The sequence below is a fragment of the Denticeps clupeoides genome, chromosome 4, assembly GCF_900700375.1.
Source record: "Denticeps clupeoides chromosome 4, fDenClu1.1, whole genome shotgun sequence".
NCBI lineage: Eukaryota > Metazoa > Chordata > Actinopteri > Clupeiformes > Denticipitidae > Denticeps > Denticeps clupeoides.
The window spans coordinates 493,947-520,786 of NC_041710.1; the positions used below are offsets into that span (position 1 = coordinate 493,947).

General features: G+C 46.3%; 1 protein-coding gene and 1 non-coding gene across 3 annotated transcripts in view; both read left to right on the forward strand.

The window, feature by feature from the left end:
• The window catches only part of LOC114787885 (low-density lipoprotein receptor-related protein 8-like), a 40,699-nt gene that overhangs the window by 8,062 nt on the left and 5,797 nt on the right, over nucleotides 1–26,840 (forward strand). For both annotated transcript variants that reach the window (XM_028975794.1, XM_028975795.1), the window contains exons 3-10: nucleotides 4,880–5,002; nucleotides 13,905–14,024; nucleotides 20,439–20,837; nucleotides 22,644–22,766; nucleotides 23,137–23,259; nucleotides 25,877–25,996; nucleotides 26,077–26,202; nucleotides 26,568–26,739. In XM_028975794.1, the coding sequence (XP_028831627.1) occupies nucleotides 4,880–5,002; nucleotides 13,905–14,024; nucleotides 20,439–20,837; nucleotides 22,644–22,766; nucleotides 23,137–23,259; nucleotides 25,877–25,996; nucleotides 26,077–26,202; nucleotides 26,568–26,739 (1,306 nt within the window). The remainder of the gene's footprint in view (nucleotides 1–4,879; nucleotides 5,003–13,904; nucleotides 14,025–20,438; nucleotides 20,838–22,643; nucleotides 22,767–23,136; nucleotides 23,260–25,876; nucleotides 25,997–26,076; nucleotides 26,203–26,567; nucleotides 26,740–26,840) is intronic.
• On the forward strand, nucleotides 16,851–16,933 carry trnal-cag (transfer RNA leucine (anticodon CAG)). Its single transcript has one exon. It is a non-coding gene; the product is annotated as a tRNA-Leu (tRNA).

A 26,840-nucleotide genomic window follows, 5' to 3' on the forward strand; every position in this document is an offset into this window, starting at 1 on the left:
CACCGTTGCCTCGTGAGGCACACAGCGGTATTACAAGCGTGCTACATTTCTGAAAGAGGTTGTCATTGTGAAACGTGGTGGACACTCACAATAACAAAGAAATGTGTCCTCTGTATTTAACCATTTACATTTACAGCATTTACCAGACGGCCTTATCCAGAGCGACTTACAATCAGTAGTAAAGGGACAGTCCCCCCCTGGAGACACTCAGGGTTAAGTGTCCTGCTCAGGGACACGATGGTAGTAAGTGGGATTTGAACCTGGGTCTTCTGGTTCATAGGCGAGTGTGTTACCCGCTAGGCTACTACTACTATTTAACCATCACCCTTAGCGAGCAGTGGGTGCCCGGGGAGCGATATCTTGATCAAGGGGACCCCAGTGGCACCCTTCCGACTACGGGTCTGTTTCCTGACCCACTGGGCCAACCACTGCCCCAATATACAGATATTTGATGTTTAATGTAAGTCAATCTGTCAGAAGTTGCTGCATGCTGCTGCATAAAAGGCGTGGCGCAGCATCTCTCTATGAGATCATGTGTTTTGTTGTTTCGCTCTTTGGAGTGAAATATGAACCTTTCATCTTCAAAGCACCCAGATCGAGAATCCAAATTTCCCCAGGAGCTTCTTTCTGGTGCCAAAAAAGCACAAAGCCTCTCTCGCCAACCCTGCTCGTGCGGAGCGTGGTGGCATCTGGAAGGGACGGCAATCAGATGCCAGAAATGGGACGTTTGGCAGCTGTTCCATTTACACGCGCAATTCCAGATGTTTCCAGTTCAGTGTGGAAATGGAGCATCTGTGTTGACCCCAGACACACAAGAGCAGATTAAACAATGGCGGGTCACCGGACACTCAGCAGCCACCTTATTATTGGGGACGGTGGCCCGGCTGTTGCCATGACAGTGGCGGCGGCTCGTGAACGGAGCCTCGCAGGATCCGTGCTGTGCCGTGTTAAGGTTGTGCCGCCACCCTCATCTCGTCTCGTCAGCAGTGGCGGTTCGGTTGGAAATTCCGGATCATGCATGGCGTCTACATTCTAAAGGACATTAACACGGTAATGCAGAGGGCTTTGGTAATTTACAACGTAGTGAGCTAATCTCAACAATATCAAGTATTGTTTTTCATATTTTTGGCAATGCCATGGTACCAGGGTATTAAGTAATTCACCGTGATGCCTCGTCTTGACTCTGTATTACAGTATTTAGTGATAATTTACGTGGAGACCCTGCTGTAATGTGGTTATTAACTCAAGCGTGTTTACACACACACACACACACACAGCAACTTGAAGCTTCATTTCACCGTTCCCCTGACCTGTCACATCTGAGGAAATTGCTTATTTCTCAAGATGAATTGGTGGTGCGAGTATCTTGTTTTGCGTGACTGTCGGTTTTAGTTTTAGTTTAGTTGGCTTTACGGGCTGGAGTGGGAAATAAAAATGAAGCTACAACCTAATTTTCAGCTGCAGAAGAAATGGATAAACTCCCGTTAAACATGGAAATTTTCAGCATTTCGAGTACCGGTCACTAATTCCAGGTTCAGTCCCTAGCGGGTAAGGAAGTGGCCTCGTAATCAGGTTGCCGAGGTGCCACTGAGGTCCCCTTGATGAAGGTCCCGTCCCCACACGCTTCTCCCCGGGCGCCTGTCATGGTGCCCACTGCTCACCAAGGGTGATGTGTTAAATACAGAGGACACGTTTCACCGTGTCACTGTGTGCTGTGCTGCAGTGTTTCACAATGACAATCACTTCACTAAATAATAATCGTGAGATTCATGTTCAGAAAATATTTTATGTATATATAGTTGTGTCCTTAGTATCGGTGTCGAGTTTGAAACTTCAGTAAGGTGACAACCCTAGACGTTCTTTTTAATGAACTCTTTGTATATATATCTAATAAAGTACATTTACATTTTACAGCATTTATCAGACGCCCTTATCCAGAGCGACTTACAATCAGTATTACAGGGACAGTCTCCCTGGAGCAACTTAGGGTTAAGTGTCTTGCTCAGGGACACAATGGTGGTAAGTGGGATTCGAACCCGGGTCTTCTGGTTCATAGGCGAGTGTGTTACCCACTAGGCTACTACCACCCCAGTAGGATTTGTAGGATTTGAAATGCATTCTTTCGGATTTTGGACCACGGTATTCGTTGGAATGCCTGGTGTTCCTCTCAGTTCTCACTTCTTACTTGAGACTTTTCCCTCTATATTAACTCGCCTTGTGTGCTTTTTATCAGCATTTGCACATTTCTTTTTGTTTTTTTCTGTTGAATATATAATTTTTCTTGTGCTCTGTCTCAGCCACTCGACTCCTGGCCGAGACCAACCAGCTGGCATGGATCGTACCGGTTCTGCCCGCAGGGGCCACTGCCATGTGCGCCAGCCTGCTGACCAGACACTGTACACACACACACACACAGGGACAATGACAGATGAACAAGACCAGAAAACAGGTGCAACTGGGAAGGGGCGGGGCCTGCACTCAGTGACCAAGTGCGCCAATCGGGCCGGGTTAAGGCTGGTCGCTGGGGAGGAACATTGTCGCAGCATTCCAGTACTCCCAACTTGTCAGGAGGACATGTTTTCATGTTGCACATTGAAGGGGTCCAACTGAATCGCTTCGAACCCTCTGGCCAGTCACGTTTATGCAAATTACCTACTGTGAATGCCAGCCAATCAGCCGGGCTCTGTTGTGATGGTTGCCGCTCCCTTGCTCCTTGCACGGCATGCAAGGTGAGAGTAGCTTCTGGATGGCCTCTCTCCGTTTCAACTCGTGCGGTTGGGGACCGAGGGGGGTGCTCGGATGGGGCCGGGGGTGCTGGGGGCTGTTGGTTTGGTGGTGGGCGGAGCCCGGGGGACTGGGGAATTGTGGTGCGGAGGCTCCACCACGTTACCTCGACTGCACAGTGATCCGGCGTAATGCGATTTCGTTCCTTTCTGAACAGAGCGGTGAAGCGAACGCTGAAAAGAAGCGTTGTGTTCATGTGTACGTGTGTGTGTGTACGTGTGTGTGTGTTGCTGTCTCATGGTCGACCATCACACAGCAGTCCGAGGTAACAACTGCATTCCAGCCGGAGGGCAGGTCGAGCACCGAGTCATGTGATCAGGCCTCAGGACAGGAAGTGACACTTTCTGTTTCGGCGCGCCATGTGATCGGTGCAGACAGGACTCACCTCTGTTCTGCCGCATGTGCAGGTACGTGCACCTCTCGCCGCTCGCTCTCCCCCGCGGGGCGCTGGCTGCCACGGTGTGTCACCGTGTGTGTCACCAAATTAAAGCCCGTTTTTTTTCTCAGTTAGATGCACTGAATTTCTGTGAAAAGTGTAACAGATGTAACAAAAAGACTGAATTTATCTTGATATATGGTACGTTACTGTGTGAGAGAGAGAGAGAGAGAGAGAGAGAGTACTTAGTTAGAAGAGTTGGGAGGGAAATGTACCAAAGTAACTGAAAAAGATTTATAATGATGTGTAGGCTGTTCTTGTTGTGTGTGTGTGTGTGTGTATGGGTGTGTGTGAGAGAGAGTGGGTGGTAGTAGCCTGGCGGGTAACACACTCGCCTGTGAACCAGAAGACCCAGGTTCAAACCCTACTTACTACCATCGTGTCCCTGAGCAGGACACTTAAGCCTGAGTGTCTCCAGGGGGGGACTGTCCCTGTAACTACGGACTGTAAGTCGCTCTGGATAAGGACGTCTGGTAAATGCTGTAAATGTAAATGTGTGTGTGTGTGAGAGAGAGAGAGAGAGAGAGAGAGAGAGTACTCAGTTAGAAGAGTTGGGAGGGAAAGTATGTGTGTATGTAAGAGTGTGTGTGTGTGTGTGTGTGTGTGTGTGTGTGTGTGTGTGTGGTCATGAGAAACCTGACTTAAAATGTGGATAATTTCTGTCTGCTGCTGTTAGTGTTAATCGTTTCCAAAGTCTCTTAGTTTATACAATCGGTAAATCGGTTTATGCAGTTTATTCAGTAGAGAACTGAACGCGTACGTGGAATACATCATCTGTGGTGACCCGTGCTGATGTATGATGTTATCGATGATATTAGTGATTTATGGCACTCATATTTATTAACGATTCATCTTCCAGGATGAAATAGTTTGCCTCTGATCCAGCTGTTGCTAAGCAACACCATTTAGCAGCAGTTGGTCACGTGACCTCCCGGCCATATAATGAGGTGGAATGATGTTTGTTCTCTCGGCCAGTCAGAATGCCTGAAGATAAAGCTCGCCCTTTTTCTCTCATTCTGCAGCTTTTACTTGGCATCTCTCTCTTCTCTCCACCGCTCTGTTCCTCTTAGTCCGTAAATATCGGCGTGTTTGGCTGCTTTATTCGAGTATTTTTCTCAATTATAATATAATTGAGAAAAAATGTGATGATTTGTATTGATATTTATCTGCCTTTATCTATAGCTACCATAATCATAGTTTTGTCTATTACACAATTGATTGAACTGTTAAATGCCTGTTAATGATGGAATATCTGCATACATGTAGAGAGTCCCGCGACAATAAGCCTTAAATTTCCAATGGAATGATGTTCTGTCACTTGATTGATTATTAAAAATTGATCTCTTCATCGATGGTAACTTGAAAACACGTTGTAAGTCGCTCTGGATCAGGGCGTCTTCCAAATGCCTTAAATGTAAATGTAAAAAAATGCAATAAAACTGGTGCATCAGCACATTGTTACTTCTTTGTCATTGACTATTTGTTATTAATATAGTGATCATTGTTATTCAAACTATTTCTATGGAAAACTACTGTAACTACCCATAAGTATGCTGCAACTCCTGCACGTTTCCATGGTTACACTCTGATTCATGTGCTGATCACCATCTTCCATCACCTCCCCTGGTCTGACTTCCTTCTCTCCCCGTCTCTCTTCAGCCAGGAAGACGTGCGCTCCGTCGGACTTCGCCTGTCAGACCGGCCAGTGCGTTCCCGGCCGCTGGCGCTGTGACGGGGAACCCGAGTGCCCAGACGGGTCTGACGAGGCCGACTCCACATGCAGTAAGGATCTCACCCGCACCGAGGGTTTCCATTAACGGCGAGACAGACTGTCCCCTCACGTCACCTTCAGCAAGGTCTTATTGCAGGGTCCTGAAGACGTGTGTGTGGGTTTACATCTAATGAAGGGTAAATGAAGGAGACTTTATCTACAAGCGTCAAGAAGATTTTTCAGTTTAAAAGAACCATTAAAAGTACCGTCAAAGTACCATGTACCCGGCATTTGAAAGTTCCACGACTGACCCCAATCTCCATAGTTGACATTATTGAGGATCTCAGAGTTGCAAAACGTTTTTCAACGTTCAAAATGATCCTTGTAGTAGCCCTGCATAATATCTAATATTATTAGGGCCAGTGGTGGCCTAGCAAAGCACCGTCCCCACACACTGCTCCCCGGGCGCCTGTCATGGTGCCCACTGCTCACCAAGGGTGTAGTAGCCTAGTGGGTAACACACTCGCCTATGAACCAGTAGACCCAGGTTCAAATCCCACTTACTTCCATCGTGTCCCTGAGCAGGACACTTAACCCTGAGTGTCTCCAGGGGGGGACTGTCCCTGTAACTACTGACTGTAAGTCACTCTGGATAAGGGCGTCTGATAAATGCTGTAAATGTAAATGTGATGGTTAAAAGCAGAGGACAAATTTCACTGTGTGCACCGTGTGCTGTGCTGCTGTTTATCAAAAGTGACAATCACTTCACTTTATCTTTGATTTGTGAATATTCTTAAATTGTGCATATATGCATTTTGCTTTAATAGTATTTGGACTGTTGCTGAGTGCTTTACCCTGAGTCAACATTTACATTTACAGCATTTACCAGACGCCCTTATCCAGAGCGCCTTACAGTCAGTATTTACAGGGACAGTCCCCCCCCTGGAGACACTCAGGGTTAAGTGTCCTGGTCAGGGACATGATGGTAGTAAGTGGGGTTTGAACCTGGGTCTTCTGGTTCATAGGCGAGTGTGTTACCCGCTAGGCTAATACTAGGTCAAAATGTCTACAAGATCTAGAAGAATGTCAGGGGTGTCCTCAGGGGAGATCAGGGGAGATATGGTATGTCACTACTCATGTCACCAGAGATGAATATTTTAACGGATGAAATTGGCCTGCAGAACTGTGGCACGTCCTTCCACCTGAGTTGTATGTTCGGTTTTATAATCTGGTCTGGCCAGGCTGGTGACCATCCTGCCCTGGAAGTATTTGCACGGTGAAGTTTACGGAGTGTGGAGCAGGAGAAGCCCACGTCTGGATAATTGAGACTAAACCTCCTGCCGCCCCCATTTTACCCGCTGTGATCCTGCCGCCGCTCGGGGATTTGTAGGATTTGTCGGTGCGCGGGCGTGCACACTCACATCTGCACGCTTTCATGGATCTCATTATCCTTTTTTCTATTCTGGACTTGATGCTTCAGTCTGTCACATGACAGCAGGTGGGCTTCGCTGTTTTCGTGGTATTGCTGTGGCTACGGCCAAGTGCATATTTTGTAGTTAATATTATTGTCTTACTTCTGCAAAATGGTTTCTGATGGTAAATCGTGCCAGTGGTGGCCTTGCCAGTAAGGCCAGAGCGACTTACCCTTAGTCGGAAGGTTGCCGTTTCGAATCCTGAGCCGCCAAGGTGCCACTGAGGTCCCCTTGATGAAGGTCCCGTCCCCACACGCTTCTCCCCGGGCACCTGTCACCCATCACAATTCAAGGGTGATGGTGGAATACTGAGTTGTGATGATTAATCTTAATGTCGTGCTGGTGATGCTTCAATCGGAAATACATCCAAAATGCAGCTTAAAAAAGGAAATCAAACCAAGTTGGTCAAAATGCATCCTTCCTGGTATCTGTGCCTGAATATGTGACATCATCATTCTACACACACACACACACACACACACACACACACACACACACACACACACACACGCATCACGTTAATCACATCACATCAAAAATCAATGAACCTCAAAAACGTCATAGATACACACGTATTTGTCCTGACACACACACACACACACACACACACACACAGAGTGTGCTCAAGGCAGCATCATGCATGCTTGCACAATTTCACGCTGGAGTAGCCCTCATTCAGAGGTTCTGCCCTGCCAGTTCGTCTCCTGACCACCCCATGCCACCCAGGCCACACCCAGTCCTGCTCCCAGCGAGGCATGATGGGAACCTCGGAGCTTACGGAGATTGGACTATTACGCCTTCCAGGCTATTGGTTGGCATCGATGTACCAACACAGCTTTATTTAGGGATAGGCTGTACGTAGGGTTGTACGTGGGGCTGTACGTGGGGCTGTATGTAGGGCTGTACGTGGGGCTGTACGTAGGGCTGTACGTAGGGCTGTACGTGGGGCTGTACGTGGGGCTGTACGTAGGGCTGTACGTGGGGCTGTACGTGGGGCTGTACGTAGGGCTGTACGTAGGGCTGTACGTAGGGCTGTACGTAGGGCTGTACGTAGGGTTGTACGTGGGGCTGTACGTGGGGCTGTATGTAGGGCTGTACGTGGGGCTGTACGTAGGGCTGTACGTAGGGCTGTACGTGGGGCTGTACGTGGGGCTGTACGTAGGGCTGTACGTGGGGCTGTACGTGGGGCTGTACGTAGGGCTGTACGTAGGGCTGTACGTAGGGCTGTACGTGGGGCTGTACGTAGGGCTGTACGTAGGGCTGTACGTAGGGCTGTACGTGGGGCTGTACGTAGGGCTGTACGTGGGGCTGTACGTGGGGCTGTACGTAGGGCTGTACGTGGGGCTGTATGTGGGGCTGTACGTAGGGCTGTACGTAGGGCTGTACGTGGGGCTGTACGTAGGGCTGTACGTGGGGCTGTACGTGGGGCTGTACGTGGGGCTGTACGTAGGGTTGTACGTAGGGCTGTATGTGAGTAGTATGGACAGCATCTCCCACACTCCTAGAAAAACTGGGAGAGGAGGGGGTACTGGCCTTTTAATATCTAGAAATTGGTCCTTCACACCAATGCCTCTGACACATCTTAGCATCTCTTCTTTCGAATTCCATGCAGTCTCAGTTTCTTCTCCTGTGAACATCATTCTCATTGTCTTATATCGCCCTCCAGGGCCACTTGGGTTCTTTATAGATGAATTGGACACTCTCCTCAGCACTTTCTCTTTAGAAACCCCCCTAACTCTCCTTGGTGACTTCAACCTTCCATCAGCCCAGCTCCAATCATCCTGCCTTCTTCCCCTTCTCCACTCTTTCTCCTTAACCAACAGCAACATCTCTCCCACACACAAAGGAGGGAATGTCTTGGACCTGGTCTTCAGTCGTCCTTCTCCAACTTCTGACCTTTCTTCCACTCCCCTTCACATCTCTGACCACCACTTCCTGACCTTTACACTCACTGTACCTACAGGATCCACAACTGTCCCCCGTCCATCCTTCATTAGACAAAACCTTCACACTGTCTCACCTTCATCTGTATCTTCCTGCATTCTTTCACATCTCCCAACCTCTGACTCATTCCTCTCCTTACCACTAGAGACCGCTACTAACTCTCTCCTCACCTCAATTTCCCTTTCCATCGATCAACTCTGTCCTCTATCAACTAAACCCAAAAGGACTTCTCCCCCTGCGCCCTGGCTCTCCGATACATTGCGCAGCAATCGAAGAGTTCTTCGAGCAGCGGAGAGAAAATACAAGAAATCTCAACTTGACTCAGACCTACTGTATTACCAGAATCTTCTGCGCAAATTTTCCACTAACCTCACTGCTGCTAAAACTGCTTTCTACAAAGCAAAACTAGAAGCCTCTGCCCACAACCCTCAAAAACTCCACAACATCTTCTTATCCCTACTCAACCCTCCGACTCCCCCTGCCCCAACTTCCTTGACAGCTGATGATTTTGCCAACTTCACAGGGAAGATTGAAAAAATCTGTGAGACATTCTCCACCACTAAACAGCTCAATCTCATCTGGCCACGCACCATCCGCCTTTAAAACAGCCAGGGTTTTTCCAATCCTAAAGAAACCCACTGCTGATCCTACAGACATTAACAATTATAGACCAGTTTCCCTCCTCTCATTTCTATCCAAAATCCTTGAGCGCTGGGTCTACAATTTACCTAGACAACTCGCAGCTCTCTCCTTCTGCAACAGCCCGCAACCTTGGCGTAACAATAGAGAACCAACTCTCCCTCTCAACTCACATCAGCAATCTTTCCCGCTCATGTAGATTCCTTCTCTACAATATCAGACGAATCCGCCCTTATCTGTCAACCCAGGCCACCCAACTACTGGTTCAGTCCTTAGTAACCTCACGACTGGACTACTGCCACTCCCTGGCAGTGGTGGCCTAGCGGTTAAGGAAGTGGCCCCGTAATCAGAAGGATGCCGGTTCGAATCCCGATCCACCAAGGTACCACTGAGGTGCCACTGAGCAAAGCACCGTCCCCACACACTGCTCCCCGGGCGCCTGTCATGGCTGCCCACTGCTCACCAAGGGTGATGGGTTAAATGCAGAGGACAAATTTCACTGTGTGCACCGTGTGCTGTGCTGTATCACATGTGACAATCACTTCACTTCACCCTTCTAGCTGGTCTACCACTATGTACCATCCGACCTCTACAACTACTACAAAATGCAGCAGCACAACTAATCTTCAACCTTCCCAAGTTCTCCACACCGCCCCTCTACTACGTTCCCTCCACCGGCTCCCAGTTGCTGCACGCATCAGGTTCTAAATACTGATGCTGGCCTACAAAGCCAAACATGGAGTAGCACCATCCTACCTCACAGCCCTTATTACACCTCGCACTGCACCTGGTATACTCCGAGCCTCCAGTACTGCTCGCCTGGTCCCTCCATCTCTGAAGGTAAAAGGAAGACGCTCATCTAGACTCTTCTCCGTCTTGGCCCCTCGGTGGTGGAATGAACTTCCAGCTCAGTCACTGAGCACCTTCACACGGCAGCTCAAGACCTTCCTCTTTAGAGAAGATTTAGATTAAATTGTAATTGTCTTGTTGTCGAACTTTGTGTACAGAATCTACAACAGAGTGAATTAAATAGATGTATTCATAGTTGGGGTCCTAGTGAACCGGAATTGATCTCTTCATCCATGGTAACTTGAAAGCACGTTGTAAGTCGCTCTGGATAAGGGCGTCTGCCAAATGCCGTAAATGTAAATTATCCCTCACTATTTGATCTGCAGTGGTAATTAGAAGGTTGCTGGTTCGAATCCCGATCCACCAAGGTGAGCAAAGCACCGTCCCCACACGCTGCTCCCCGGGCGCCTGTCACGGTGCCCACTGCTCACCAAGGGTGACTGTTAAATACAGAGGACACATTTCACCCTGTCAGTCTCTTATTTATTCATATGGTTATTTAGTTCATTATGTCATATTTGTGTTTCATTTTGTAGATTTTAGTTTCATAGAGTAGGGCACAAAATCAGGTGGCAGCAATGCCACCATTCATATGACTGCTGGTGTAATGTAACCCGTCACAATTCATTTGCTTAGTGATTTAATACTAAAGGAGTCCGGATTTGATGTGTCAACACGAATGTCAATTTTGACCTAATGTCCCAGAAGGCATTCCATAGCCAGGGAAAATTCTCCAAGATCCCACTCACCATGTATTTTATTAAATCACCTTTGAACTCCAGTACTAATGATGTGACAGTAAGACTGATGTGACCAGCAGTGACAATGCACAGAAGACTGAATTAGAAGACTTGATGGACCTGTTCTGACAACTGTGAAATTGTACCAGTTTAATATTACCTGTACTGTGGTAGAATTATATCTGAACTTTTTAACCTGTTCAACCTTTTTATTCTAAACCACACCGCTCCTGAAATTACTCCAGAGTGCAGGAATCGGTGTCAACTGGGTCAGAGAAAAATGAAAAAGCATCAAATTAGTGCACTTTTACAGTGATTTGACAAACTAAGAGAGGCTGTAGAAGCAATAATCCTCAAGTAACCCATAGTACTACATCCTAATAATAAACCTGCATCAAACTATTTGCTATGCAAGAGAACAGGAAGCATTAAGGAGAGAAGTTTCTGACCTGTCATTTTGGACACCATATGTGTCATTTGAGATATTCCCCATATACCTGGTACATATATGTTCCCCATTCAAAATTAATTGGCTGAACAAGAACTAAATTTATTCATTAGAAATCGAAAAATATAACTGCTGTATAAAAAAATAAACTATGTTCAATTCCGATAGTCAATGGAACAAACGAATTAAATATACAGTTTATGGCTGTTTTCACCCTATGGATGCAGCACTACTGTCCACCTCAACTTCTTCTGCTCTTCATCAGACGAAGATTCAACAGTCCTGCATCAGAATATGCAGCTTCTCCTTAGTCCTAAAAACTATTTTTTCTGCCACGCCATTGCAGATCTTTCAGAATATACAGAAACAGCGAAGACTTTTGCGGACATTCTCTAAACTGCTTCTGGTCCTGTAGAGTTTATGTGCGTAAAAACACATTTTAAAAATCGTCAGTCTTTCATTCTTGAGTATATAATATACAATTTAAATGAGTATTATTACTGTTTTTTAGAATTTTGGCCAGGCTAATATCATCGTTACATTTGTCGGTTTGCACGGGCTCCAGAAATAAAAGCACCAACTGGTGGAGAAAATCTAAATCCGATCTCTGCGTTAATTACTCTGTGTGTGAGTGACACTCGGCTGAGGTTCAGAGGGACGTGGGCTTAAGCAGGAGCTTCATTAAACCATCATGAGGGAGAAGATGTGCTGACATCTCCCTGAGGTCCCTCCTGCTCGGCTCGGATGACTTTGATACGGCATCTGGAAGCTTCTGGAAAGGTCACCCGGCACATTCTCTTCCGTTTTTATCTCCCGCTTTGTTTCCTGTCGCCGTGTCGACCTGACATCTCTTACAGTGAGCAGCACAACCCCCCAAGCTTTTATCCATCTTCTGCTCTTCTCCATCTACCACACCCTTCCTGCCTGGTGCTTTGTGTGCAGCCGCTAGAAAACGATGAAATCTCGACCTGCCACAGTCATGGGAGGATGTCTGGCTGTCCAGTTCCTGGGTGACTGGCCATCACGTAGATGTCCCGATTCCTCCCAAATACGTGGGATTGTTCATGTGAGACGGTTATTTTTGGGTTGTGAGATGGTTATTTTTGGGTTGTGTGGAGAGATGGTCCATCACAACCCACAATGTAATTATGTCATGTGTGTACACCAACCCTGGTCCTGTAGGGCACCAGTCATGCACAGCTTAGATCTTTCCATGTTCCACCACACCTCATTCTGGGTGATAGTACAGAGGTTGAACAAGGCGTGCTAACCGAAGGTAAACCCCTGCATCCCAGTTCTCGCCCTGGTTCAGTTGTCAGTTCATGCAGTCAAGGTGATTACTTCTGCATGAGCGGAGAACCTTCTTCACTCACTAATCTTCTTCTTAAATTTATTACGACTTGGGCTGAATGCACCCACTGCATCACTACGACTTCTGGGTGCCTGTGTGTGTTTTTTTTTTTTACTTTTAATGTTTCTTCAAGTTTAACTTTACCTCGGGTCTGTGTTTCATCGATACTCGTTGAGATGAATTGGTTTTAAAATTGAGTTTCGATTTGCTGCAGTATCCCTATTATCAGTGACGTCTTTTACAGGCCTTTCCTCCCACAAAAAGACAGAACACGGGAACGTTCACAGCACCACAACATGCTGGAGGAATGTGCTGGTGGGCCGGAATAAGTTTTAAACGTTATCTTGGCCGGCGCACAGATTATTCGTAACTCTTTAACTATTAGCAATTAGCCATAGCCACATTAGCTGCTAGCGACTAGCGGCTACGGCTAATAACAAAACGTTAAGTGTTATTTATCCTGCCTGCCTGTTACTTCAACAGCATAACAGGGTTTCTAAAAAGTGGCCTCACAACTCAGTTTTACATCAGATAATCTGTTCATATTTTTACCACGTAAAGGGACTGTGCTGTGTGCACTTTCTTTTCACTTCCTGTTCTAAAAATATTGTTATTACGATCATTAATATTTATTGTATGGCGTTTGTGTTTCTATCATCATGACCTGCCTGGTGTCAAGTGGTCTCATCTTTTCATCCACGTCTCATCCAAGTTCACGTCCTCCAGCTTGTTCGTGCTCCGATCTTCAGCCATCGAGGCATTTTTGGGGCGGTTTGGGATGCTTGCAACTTTAATTAAGTAGAAGAGAAGCTATTCCCTGCAGAAGGTCTGATATTACGTCTCCCCGTCTGCCAAGTAATGGTTTAAAAGTGATAAATTAATCAGTGAAATGTCTCTTAATGCCAAGTGGTCTATTGTGGGCTTGTTGGCTGTAGTAAACGCTGCGGTGGTCTGTACGAACGCCACATTTCCAGCGCAGCCCTGCATCGCTTTCTGAAAAAGAAATGGGGAAATAAATAAAGGATGTCCTGTGTAAATCCCCCCGGGCCCACGTCCAGCCAGCGGTCGGAAATGTTTTATTGATGCACTCGTCTCTGATACGATACGAATCGCTTAGGCCAGCGGCGCCGTCCACGCAGCCAGAGGAGCAGCAGTGGGAGGAGAGGGACAGGGAGGGTACAGGAGGATGGTGTGTAATTCAAGTATTCAAGTATTTCAAACACACCGAAAATAAATAAATACATAAATAAAAAAATTCCCCAGCATGTTCTGTTCCTGACAAGTTGGGCCTTATCAGGGCTCTCATAATCTATAGAAACCGAATGAGAATTGCTGGTGTCTTCCTCTTGTAAGTCGCTTTGGATAAGTAAAGTAAAGGATGGAGGCTCAGGGTCCTTGGCCTGGTTTTACCTCTGGTATGAAAGTGACTGGGCTTAATGAACTGTACCTTTTCACAATAAACTGCAGTTCCGCTGATGTTCACACCGTTCATGGAGGCTGATGCCGAGTGTTGCTTCTCTTTCCTGACAGTCCGACAGTCGTGTCCCCCAGAGAAGTTTGACTGCGGGGGGAAGTGCGTATCATTGTCTTGGAGATGTGATGGCGAGAGGGACTGCGAGAATGGCGCCGACGAGGACGACTGTGCGGCAGGTGAGCCAATTGGAAGTTATCTACTTTACTCGTGGCTAAAGAACGTTCATTTCACTTTTTTGGTAGCCAGTCAATGAGGTCAGTCTCCTGAGCTGGTCATCACTACAGCCTGTGGGATGCGTGCTAAACCCTTTCATGCTGCAGTGTCCTCTGTCTGACGGTAAAAACCTGAACCGTTTATGTCCGGGTTGACTGAGGTCATTGATGATCTTTCCCGGCTTTTTTCTCCCATGAACTGCCATGCATGGAGCACATGAGTGGCAAACAATAAACCCGACTGATTGCCCAGGCAATGCATTTAGAAATTTTGCATAAATGTATTTGATTGACTGGCGCTTGTTCAGAACTTTTTTTTTTGCTTTCTGCTGCAGTACAAAGCGAAAGACCCCAAATTCAGCCACTGCATGTGAGTTGGAAGCGCCTCCGTTGACGAGGTTACGACTTGAGTCTCTTTCCCACAGCAAGCTTTAGGATTAAGCATTAATTCTTTGCTAAATGTGTGTGTGTTTTTTTTTATTCTTGATTGGCAGCCCTAGCTTGTATCTATGTCTGTGCATCTGCCATACATTGAACCACAGGTGATAGATTCACAATTTCCGTTACGCCTTATTAAATCCTCACTCTGCGGCAGACAAGTATCAGGTACATCACACAGGATTGTCAGAGAGGAATCTTCTGGAGGTTGATATCCCGCCAGTCTGCAAAATACACTGATATAATCAGGTGTGAAAGGAGTCAGTCCTGCTCATCAGTACTGAGGGGTTTCAACAAGAGTTTAGTATGATGTAACAGTCCACAACATTATTTAATATGGTCACCATCTGGGCTGGCCACCTAATTTGGTTTGAAGAAAACAATCTATTTGTATCTCGCTTATTTTTAAATTTCACGTTTATGTTCTAGCCTATTTCATCATGGCCATCACAGTTCTTTATAACGTCTCTACTGAGTGGGCTCTTGTAATCCCAGGTCCAGTTTGGCCATTGTGAATGCTGGTCAACTGATGGTGCAAGAGGTGATTGTAATTTCAGCTTTAATGCCGTTTGAACCAATCACAGGAAGTGTAGACAGCTCAGACAGTCGGATCTGGAATTTGTCCCCTTATGACATCATAAGGGGAAAGGTTGCCTCCCGTTTCTCATGCTTTTTCCGGCCAGAGAATTTCCCACCCCTCCCCTAAAACATGATCTCCTCTGACCGTCATGGCTTCCAAACATGTGAAGCGCTGCAGTTGCTCTGTGATTAAATGTAAAAATGAGCACAATTTTTTTTTTTTTTTGTTCTGTCACACGAGACTCTGAAGATCCAGCGGGTTCATTTTATGCAGAAATGACTTCCTGTCTGCGCCAAACATGGTGGATGGTGTTGATGACGTCATTTCCACGAATGTCCCCTCAACTTCTATTGGCCGCTCTCCTCCTGGCCCCGCCCTCTCTCCTCCTCATTAGCATTTAAAGCTACAGACGGTGCGTCCTGGGAAATCTCATAGTGGGACTGGATCTGTAATTCTGCACAAAGGCTGGATTTTGGAAAGAGACATCAGATACAGAATTAGGGGACAAATATGACTGATATAAAAACAAAAAAAAAATCATGTCATGGGAACTAATTGCAGTCTTCTATATAAAAGCTTTTCCATCACATGGCTTTTACCACGTTTGTGATTTTGGCCCAATGAATGCAACCCAAACCAGTTGGAAAATGGACTATCATCTTCTGCCATTGGTTCGGTTCAGGAACTGGACCATCCTAAAAGTATATATGGTACAAAAGATGATACAAGATGATACAAAAAATGCTAGTTCATTCCAATTTTTACCCCTGGGTGCAATTTACCGCACATCAAAGGTCCACCACACTGTTAAACCTCTTCATTCCGCCGGAACCTGCGGCCTACCAGAGAGTCCCTGCCTGTTCTTTTTCTTCCAATCAGGTGCCTCGGCATTCCCCGCCGTGTCTCCAGCTGGCCTACTTACAGCGAGGTGTGCAAAATCGCTCTTCCCGCCGCCTCTCCTGCTTAAATCTACAGGGGGTGGTGGGTTCATTTGGACACGTATCTCCAAGACAAATCGAAAAAGCGAAGTAAAGCGTGTTGGTCGTCGTGTTTTATTCCGTGTTTCTGAGTTAATCGCGCTCTTCGGTAAGACTTCAGACATGTTTACAGCGGCCCATCCAGCTGAGTCAAACACTTTGAAGTGTTCGCGAGAGAATCGCTATTTTGCCTGCATTAGCATACAGCAATCAGCTTCTGCTCAGCTATTCCCGCTCGAATTATTTCAATGGCTTTAGAACGCGCTCAATACTCGTCTCGCACCCCCAGGAGACTCTGGACGCTGAAGACGGGTGATGAAACTGGTCACTGGCGTCTGTCCCGCGTGGTCCTGAGGTCACGACCTCATAACTAATGACATAGTTCAGGCTTGCTATTATAAAGTTTAGCCACTTTCTTCCTTATCAGGGTTACATTAATTAATGTTACATTATTTAAAAGTTATTTCTAACTCGTGTATATATATGCGGTTACGTAAAGCAGCGGTTGTTGGCTGCGCCAACTCCAATCTACTCAAATTTGCTCCGGACTGTTCCGCTCAGTCACGCTGCTTCATTAAAATTCTGTCCATGCTCACTCATTCAAAAGAGGGAGAAATTATTGGCAACTGTCACCATAAATCAACGACTCGTATCGTAATGGTCTGTATTTTTTATTCCAACTCGAACCTTTACTCACTGAAACATTGTTCTTGATCTACACTACTATCTTCGATGTTTGATGATAATGTTAATACAAAGTGTGTATTAATATATAATATGCATATTAGTGACCAGGTCAGGATGGCCGAGCGGTCTAAGGCGCTGCGTTCAGGTCGCAGTCTCTCCTGGAGGCGTGGGTTCGAATCCCACTTCTGACAGAAAATCCTCTTTGGGGCAGTGGTGGCCTAGCGGTTAAGGAAGCGGCCCCATAATCAGAAGGTTGTCGGTTCGAATCCCGATCCGCCAAGGTACCACTGAGCAAAGCACCGTCCCCACACACTGCTCCCCGGGCGCCTGTCATGGCAACCCACTGCTCACTCAGGGTGATGGGTTAAATGCAGAGGACAAATTTCACTGTGTGCACCGTGTGCTGTGCTGCTGTGTATCACATGTGACAATCACTTTACTTTATTAGCAGACTCGTAACCAAAGGGTTGGAGGTTCAAATCCCGTCCCACACATGGCTGCCCACTGCTCGGTAAGGGTGATGGTTAAATACAGAGGAGACATTTCACCGTGTCACCGTCATTCATAATGAAAAAAAATGTACTTTCGCTTGTGTGATCTGTTTGATGTCTCCTTTGTGAACCCCATCAATGAATTCCCTTGGTCTTTGAAGAGTGACAGTTTTAGTTCAAGTTCTAGTTTATTTATAGAGCACCTCTAAGCAACCAGTTGACCAGGGCGCTGCACAAGGTACATCGTGCTAAGAACGAATGCATGAAACATTAAAACATAAAAACCACAGACATAAAACAACAGAAGTTGTAAAACGACTAATTGACGTCGCTCCTTATCCAGTTCTAATGAAGGAAGTAAGATGTTGTTTTAAAAGGCTCCAGGGTGGGAGCAGATTTAACATGCCAGGGAAGGATGTGTCCTGTCCTAGGGGTGGTCGATGAACTCGATCCTAAATTTCACTGCTAACTACTGAGAGGCCGGAATCAGGGAAATGTGTTACGTGTTAAGGACCTACCAACGTGAGGTAATAAATGCATGGATTTCCCGGTTTTGGATATAGTCCTTAATTAATAAAATTAGTTTTTATGACCGAGCTCTCTTGTTCACTATCAAGGGCCACACCAAGATTTTGATATTTTGGGACAAGGGACCCAAAAATGCTGCATGATCCTCAGCCTTATTTTGCCTTGATAAATGCATGTTCTGATGTTAATTTCACGTCCTACGTTACTGTTTTTAGCATCTAGCCACCAATTTCTGGAACATTACTGGTACATTACAGGGGTGGTAGTAGCCCAGAGTGTGAGTGTCTCCAGGGGAACTGTCCCTGTCACTCCGGACTGTAAGGCGCTTATATTTAAACTTCTCTTGCCGTTCGTCATGGCTTCCAGTCTCGGTTTAGCAGGTCACCCGGAGGATGGAATAGGATCGATTAGGCCAGTCACGGGAACCCTGGTGATTTGGGCCTGGTCACGGAACCACGTGAGAAATCTACAGTATCCAGCAGGAGAAATATCTTCTCATGCTTCACGGCCCTCACCCTCCTAATCAGCAGCTTATGCCGGAAACGTGCGCTTTTAATAAAGTCAGGTGTGTTCGGCGCGTGATGAATTATGCATGGGAAGCTTCCTGCCGGAGCCCGGGCGCCACAGGTCGGTAATCGGCCGTAATCGGCTCTGCCGGGGGGCGGTGGAGCGAACAGGCCGTGACCAGGCGGGTAGAGAAGAAGTCCCGCATGGATGTAGGGACGTTTTTATGATCGGTATACCGAGTGAACCTCCGTACCAGGCTGCATACTCAGTCCCAATTCCGGCCCGGCTCACACCGCCAGGGTTCAGCACACAGTAGAAACGGACGCTTTTTTAACACACTGAACACTATGAAGTATGTAGCAGGCGGAATATGAATTTAATACACAGAATATGCCAGCTGGGTCAAAAAAAGCCTAAAGAAAGGTAGTTCCCAAGAGAACCCAAACCTCTAACTGCGATCTAGAACTCGTGTTGATATTTTTAGTGACTTTTAAGCAAAAGAAAGAAAAAAATACAATGCACACAATATAGATCTCACTAAGTAAATGAATCCATACAAAGATCGGGTAACGTTGCAGTAGAGTATTATAGGAAAACAGGCAATTTAGTCATAATCGAAGAACAGTAATGATAATAACGTGTGCAATTCTAAACCCAACAACCTTTGCACATATTAATAACCCCGTCCTCATGCCAGATCGATTCATTAAAAACAACAAGACGACAATATTGTTTCTGGAACTTTACTGGGGAATACTAATAATAAAAAAAAGCACACAGATGACAAATCCAATGGTTAAACATGGCTTTAATTTATTTTTTTTTTAATGATCGGAACCTTCAAGGAATTTGTTCAAAATAAGGGCTGAGACTGCGTCACGTTTTATTGATATTTTGTGCGGTATTAGGCCTGTTTTCTACACGTTTCTAAAGGATCATGTAAAAGCACGTACGCCTGGTGCTGCACGCCGATGAATCAGGACCGGCCTGTCGGACACGCCCCCCTCCGAGGGACCGCATCGCCAGCGGCTCCGTCCAGACCAGTCAGCTCTCTTCTCGTCAGGCCTGTCTTTACCGTGGATAAATACTGAGAGAGCCGCTGCTGCTCGGTTCCCCGTCTCTGGGCACGCTGGATGAATATAGTGCTGCCAAGGATCAGTAATGCAGGAAAGTGCTCGTTTTTTCGGGCTAGAGCTCATCTGGGTTAATCTGTCTCCCCAGGTCCTGCTGTAGCTTTAATTTTTCATGGTGTGAAGGTGGTTAAAGCTCCGTCTGTAGTCCTCGTCTTCTCAGAGCCTCAGCAGATCCAGGCTCGCGTGGTGTAAATCCAGGGTCAGATATAACTGACGCGACCTCCTGACCCCTGCTCCGGGCCTCTCCATTCGGAATACAGATTCTTACAGAGACGCCCTTGAAGGCATCTGTTGGGGTCTTTCGGAGGGCTGTCTCAGTCTTTCTCTCAGTCTTTCTGGCAGCCGATAGACGAGACAAATATTATATTTGCGTGTATATTTTTCACCTTGTTTTGAACCACAACATTTATTTCTTATGAAGCCCAAAAGTGTGAAGAGCACCGAGGTGGAAGAAATCTGCACTGGTAGCTTGGAAGCGCTTCCCTGAGAGATCAGTCCATTGTTGGGGTGGCTGAGGTCCAAGTGAAGGACCTCACTTTCAGTCACCTCTGGTCTCAATCCCCCCACAAATCCTTGCACAAACCTTTAACTCTTTTTACCTTGCACAATTTTTTTTATATACTTTATACTTTCACTTCACTCATTTACACATATTTTATGTTTTAGGTTAAAGACATAAAAGTGTAATATTTGCATATTGGTACACTGTATATGCTATTTCAGATTGGAGCTCCCTGTGGGATTGAGTGGAATAAGATGTGTGTTATGTGGTATAATATTGTTATTTTGTGGCCTGACCTCTGACCTTGGCCGGGACACTGAACTCAGTAGAAGTGCTTCATCCCTTCTGTGACCTGTGGGGCGAGACGGCCATTGTTTAACCGGGGGTCAGGTCACCGCTGTTCCATGTTTTCCTCCTCGGGGGCGGAGCTGATGTGACAGTGACTCTGTGGGGGGATTATAGTGAAAAACTCTGGTCCTTCAACCTCCCTCATCTGTGTGTGTGTGTGTGTGTGTGTGTGTGTGGTCATTTCCAGATGCCCGTGCCTGCCCCGCCGAGGAGTTTCAGTGCCGTAACCGCCGCTGCCTGGCCCTGGCGTATGTGTGTGATGGCGACGATGACTGTGGTGACGGCAGTGACGAGGGGAAATGTGCCCCGCCCACCTGCAGCCCTCACGAGTTCCGCTGCAACAGCTCGGAGTGCGTCCCCCAGCCCTGGAGCTGCGACGGTGACCCCGACTGCTCCGACGGCTCCGACGAGTGGCCCGAGAGGTGTGGGGGGGCCACGGGGGGGACACGCCCACCGGCCCCGCCCGCACGACGACTGCCTTGCTCCGCCTCCGAGTTCCGCTGCAGCAGCGGGGAGTGTGTGCGTCTCTCCTGGAGGTGTGATGGGGACCCCGACTGCAAGGACAAGTCTGACGAGGCCGACTGCCGTGAGTCCATAAAGTCCATTATTCCTCACCAACTTGTGTTAATCAGAGTTACCTGGGGTGCGTGTGCATGTGTGTGTGTGTGTGTGTGTGTGGCTTCGCTTACATGTGTATTTTTTCTAGAACTCTCTTAGGATTTGCTGCATTAAACACAAACACACACTCGACCTTAGGCCATGGGCCCCTGGTTTTAATTATGATGTAGTTCTTATCACCACACAGAATCTCACACGTTCTATCGCACTCTCACACGCGTACACACACACACACACACACACACACACACTGAGCTAGAAGGGAGGATATCGATCATGCTCTCCACAAGACGTGTGAAATTTTGATCATTTGTAATATATTTTTCTCCTGAGCAGTTCACAGAAAAACTCGACCCTGTCATGATAACAAAAATAAATTAAAAAGTACATTTTACTATAGTAAACAGTAAAAAGTTGAACAGTAATTTTTTCAATTTGTAAACAGATTTTCAGAAATATTTTAGTGGACTGATAGTGTTTCAGTTAATTAAAAAAAGTGAAGTGATTGTGAAACACCACAGCGCAGCACATGGTGACACGGTGAACCTCGGTATTTAACCATCACCCTTGGTGACAGTGGGCCCATGACAGGCGCCCGGGTAGCAGCGTGTGGGGACGGGACCTTCATCAAGGGGACCTCAGTGGCCTCTCGGTGGATCGGGATTCGAACCGGCAACCTTCTGATTACAAAAACATGGTGACAATTTTTTACCGTGCATTCAAGATATGAATAAAATGTTGAGCTCATCGCAGTCCAGATGCTCCCAACCTGGCGGCATCAGACAAAAAAGAAATGTAGTTAAAATTCGATATTGGTTAAAAATGGGAAAACGTATATTGTTATCTTATTACCAGATCGTTTGCTATACAAATGGACGGATTGTTGTACCACTAGTTCACGTCCCCCCTCTGGATATCAGTACGAGATTCGCTGCTTCTCAGTGGGAAGAGGTCGATTAGAGCATCTCTGAGGGTCCAGCTGTGATGCCCACTCGCGACTGAAGGTTGCTTAGCAACAACTTTGAGTGTGTGTGTGTGTGTGCGTGTGTGCGCGTGTCCTTGGGAATTAACAACCCTTAAATGATGCTGAGCTCAGCAGTAAAGGTGTGTGGGTGCACGTCTGTGATGGAGGAAGATGAAATTGGTGAAGATGGCCTGTTTAGTGGTGAGGTGAGATCGCGCCCAGCACCGCGCCCAGCACCGCGCCACTCCACTGTGCACGCGTGTGTATGCGTAGGTGTATATATGTAATATGGTTACATGCTCAGACTCAGACATCTGCTTTTGCCGTGATGGGTTTTTTCCAACCAGATGAGCAATTTTAGTCATTGATCTTCTCTGTTTAAGTAAAAGTGATTGTTTTTGTAATTGTGATTCACAGCAAGCACAGTACATGACACAGCATATTTTTAATAAAATCAGAACACCACATATATATATATATATATATATATATATATGTGTGTGTGTATGCGTGTGTGTGTGTGTGTGTGTATGCGTGTGTGTGTGTGTGTGTGTGTGTATGCGTGTGTGTGTGTGTGTGTGTGTGTGTACATTTACATTTACGGCATTTGGCAGACGCCCTTATCCAGAGCGACTTACGACGTGCTTTCAAGTTACCATCGATGTGTATGTATGTATGTGTATATACACTACATAAAGAAATACAAATTTTTACATCATTTGTGTGTGTGTGTATATAAAGTAAATAAAGAAATACAAATTTTGACAAGGTTAGTGTGTGTGTGTGTGTGTGTGTGTGTGTGTGTTGCAGCTGTTCTCACCTGTCGGCCAGATGAGTTCCAGTGTGGTGACGGCTCCTGTATCCACGGCACCAAACAGTGCGATAAAGCGCACGACTGCCCTGACCGCAGCGATGAGGCCGGTTGTGTGAATGGTGAGTGTGTGCAGCAGTAAAGAATCTGTAGTTTTTATATTTCACTTGCTTTTCATTGCCTGAAATGTTTAATACTTTTTAAAATAAACACATTTCAACAAATATATATATCAGAAAAAGCATCCAGATGTTTTCCTAATATTAATATTGCTCACTTTAACTGTGATACTACCGTTTTATAGCCAATAAAAATGTGTACAAAAGGGCACCTGCAGTAATTTGCGGTTATTGGAAGGATTGTCACGTCAAATCATTCGCAGAACTTCCTAGTTTATCTCCTTTCCAGAAACTGACTGCTTGTGGTGGTAATTGGACATCAGAATGCTCTCGGCTGCTGAAACGGTTCTAATGGGCGTGTCTCTCTACACAGCCACCAGGTGTGAGGGTCCGCAGAGGTTCCTGTGCAGGAACGGCGAGTGCATCGACAGCAGCAAGGCCTGCGACGGCGTCAAGGACTGCAAGGACCGCTCAGATGAGCCCAAGAAGGAGTGCGGTAAGACAAACGCGTCCCAAATCCAGGGCCCTTTCCTTCGCGTCCCTCGACTGGTCTGATGGACGAGAGTGTCAGTACCCGATGAGACCCGTCTGCACTCCTACTGTACTACTGCTGTCTCTGTCATTAGTTAAAAATAATTTAACACTGCCCCCCCAAACCATATAAGCTTAATTTGAAGTAGATCCGGTGACAGAAACTGGTTTCAAGTGACTTGAATTCTGTCCAACCATGATGCTCGGTGTCCTTCTCAAGATCCGCAACCATCGCAGCAGACAGAACTCTTAATTATTCATTTCATTAAGCCATAATGCTGGAGAGAATGTGCTGAACTGCGGGATATGACTTGACAGCTGCATGGAGTGTATGGTTGTTGCAGAATTTTTAAAAAAGTTTAAAGTGAAGTGATCGTCATTGCGAAACACAGCAGCACAGCACACGGTGACACGGTGAAATGTGTCCTCTGTATTTAACCGTCACCCTTGGTGACAGTGGGCACCATGACAGGCGCCCGGATCGGGATTCGAAACCGCTAGGCCACCACTGCCCCTAAATGTGGTCATCTGGTCACGTGACCTCGCGACCATATATGTATAATGTATGGTATAATTAACCATCAGTGTGTTCTGGAGGTGCCACGCGCTCCACAACCGCGGAGTCCGGCTCCGCAGCTCAGCCGCGTGTTAATCGCGTGTCTGTTGAAGAGAGGGCAGCGTGTGTGTGTGTGTGTGTGTTTGAAGATGAAATCACTCTCCTCCGGAGGATGTAATCTGCTCTGACATACGGTGGACTCCAGGCACCGCAGCGCTTGGCCTAATTGTTCATTTCCATCTCTGTGGTCACAGTGCCAACACCTTTTAATGAGAGCGTTAGAGAGTTCACCTGGGAAGTGTGTGTGTGTGTGTGTGTGTGTGTGTGTGTGTGTGTGTGTGATGAAGGCAGACCTGGTTTCCTGTTTTTTAGCAGACACGGTGCACGGTCCGTCTGATAGGGCTGCACAATTATGGATAAAATAATCACGATTATTCTTAGCAGTATTGTTATTTTAGGTGAAACACATTTTTATTGCACTGTCTATTCTAACCAAACCGTTAATGAAGAAGGCTATCAGTTCAAAATGAAACCTTAAATAAAAAATAACTCATGAATATTAATACAAAGTTTACCCAAGACAAAGTGCAGAGTACAATGATAATGGCCAAACAGTGGGGGGAAAGGCACAAGGACCAGGAACCTAATGATAATCGATCATGATTGTAATTAGATGAATTGTGATTATTTTTATCAATATTGTTGATAATATCACAATGGTTTTAGGTATAAATAGATATATTTAATATGAAAAATGATTATTTGGAAGGGATTATTAGGGCAGGTCCGTACACAGAGGCATTTTTTAATGATTTGTCAGAAACTGCAGACAACGAACTAACAATATATGCAGGTTTCAGAGCAGAAGCCAGAAGCTCTGGTCCATAACACGAATAACTGTCGTACACAACATTTCATAACACACAAGATAATTTTTGCTCGTACCATCACAGAGGCTTGTTTGAATGAGCTTTGGCAACAGCCTATACTTTTGTTGGCCCCCTGGTGCTTGGCTGACTATCGGTTGAGAACGCGCTGGATCTGATATGCAGCAGAGCAGCTATTCAAATGTTAATGTCACCGACGATCATTAAATTCGATTGACTATGCAGCCCTACGGTCAGACAGTGGAGAGGAAGTGAGGGTCTGAGCCGCTGCAGGTCTTTTGAAATATTTTTCCCTGCTGCACTGGAGGTATTTTACTTTTAGGAGAATATTTTGTCATGCTATAAATTCAACAAATGTTCATAATAAGTATTGAAGAATCCAGTTATAATGATAAGTAGTTGCAGCAGTTTTCAAATATTTAAAACTGGCAACAGTTTTGTTTCTACCTTGCCACAAAAAGTCAAGTATCTGGCAACACTGCTTGCTCTGAACCTGGTCCTGCCACGTATTGACAGGAGGGGGTTTGAATCATCCAGAAATCCAGAATGAGAAAGTAGGGTGTGTGTGAGCTGTCAATCATGCTTACAGGCTCCTCCCCTTTTGAAACTTTTTTTATAGACACATATTTAAAGTTGATATCATGACTTGGTCTTTTTAAATGTGTGTTGGTGCCACTGGGGGTAGCGATGGACTAGCGGTTAAGAAAGCGGCCCCGTAATCAGAAGGTTGCCGGTTCGAATCCCGGCCCGCCAAGGTACCACTGAGGTTCCACTGAGCAAAGCACCGTCCCCACACACTGCTCCCCGGGCGCCTGTCATGGTGCCCACTGCTCACTCAGGGTGATGGTTAAATGCAGAGGACAAATTTCACTGTATGTGGGTGCTTTGCTCAGTGGTACCTCAGTGGCACCGTGACAGATTGGGATTCGAACCGGCAAACTTCTGATTACGGCAACCTTCCTTAACCACTAGGCCACCACTGCTCCATGTGTCACATGTATCACATGTGACAATCACTTCACTTAAAAAAAAAAAACTCTTAAAAATGATAAGGTTGTGTGTGCACATATGTGTACTTAAGAAGTAATCCTTAAACAGAGAAAATACTTGACCTTTGACATCTTGACATCTGTTTTTAGGACTTAATGAGTGCCAGATCAACAATGGCGGCTGCTCCCATATTTGTCAGGACCGGCCCATAGGATATGAGTGTCAGTGTCCTAAGGGCTACAAGCTTCTGGATAAGAGGACGTGTGGGGGTGAGTGGCTCTAATGTGTTCACACACACACACACACACACACACACATACACTAAAACAATTCTTCTCCCTCGTCTCAGACATTGACGAGTGCGAAAACCCAGATGCCTGCAGTCAGATCTGCGTCAATCTCAAAGGTGACTTCAAATGCGAGTGTCACGCAGGATATGAAATGGACCCAGTGAGTAAAACCTGCAAAGCTGAAGGTGAGTGACCTTCATGCAAATAAGGATTCGGGTTAAATGAGCGAGATAATATGCACATTTCGCTATGTATTAAATTAGATATTGCGTCTGGAGCAAATGAACATTTTTGCTGTGTGTGTCTGGGTACTACAGTCCTGCTCTGGGTTCTGCTCTGGCAGACATATAAAAACATATTAAAAAAGTAGAATTAAAATAACAGCATCAAACAGAAATAACGGTCTTCATGAATTTTAAACAGCCGGGTCATTAATTACACCACTGTGTGTCCTGACCGGGTTCTGCAGGGGCCGAAAGACTTTAAAGTGGACCTGGGTGAACAGGAGACCCAGAAGGTCCGTTAACCACATTTTGCCTCGTTCGTGTAGGAAAGAGTCCGTACCTGATGTTCACCAACCGACACGAGATCCGCCGGATCGACCTTGTGAAGCGGGACTACACCCAGGTGGTTCCGACGCTGAAGAACGCGGTGGCCATCGACGTAAACGTGGCCTCCAACAGAATGTTCTGGTGCGATCGCTTCCACCGGAAGATCTACAGGTACCTACGTGTATTTCAGCACGAAGGACGTTGTATGGAGCTGTCACTTCGCTCTTTTATTTCTACTTCTCCATTCCGCCCGCTGTCCCCCCAGGAGGGAC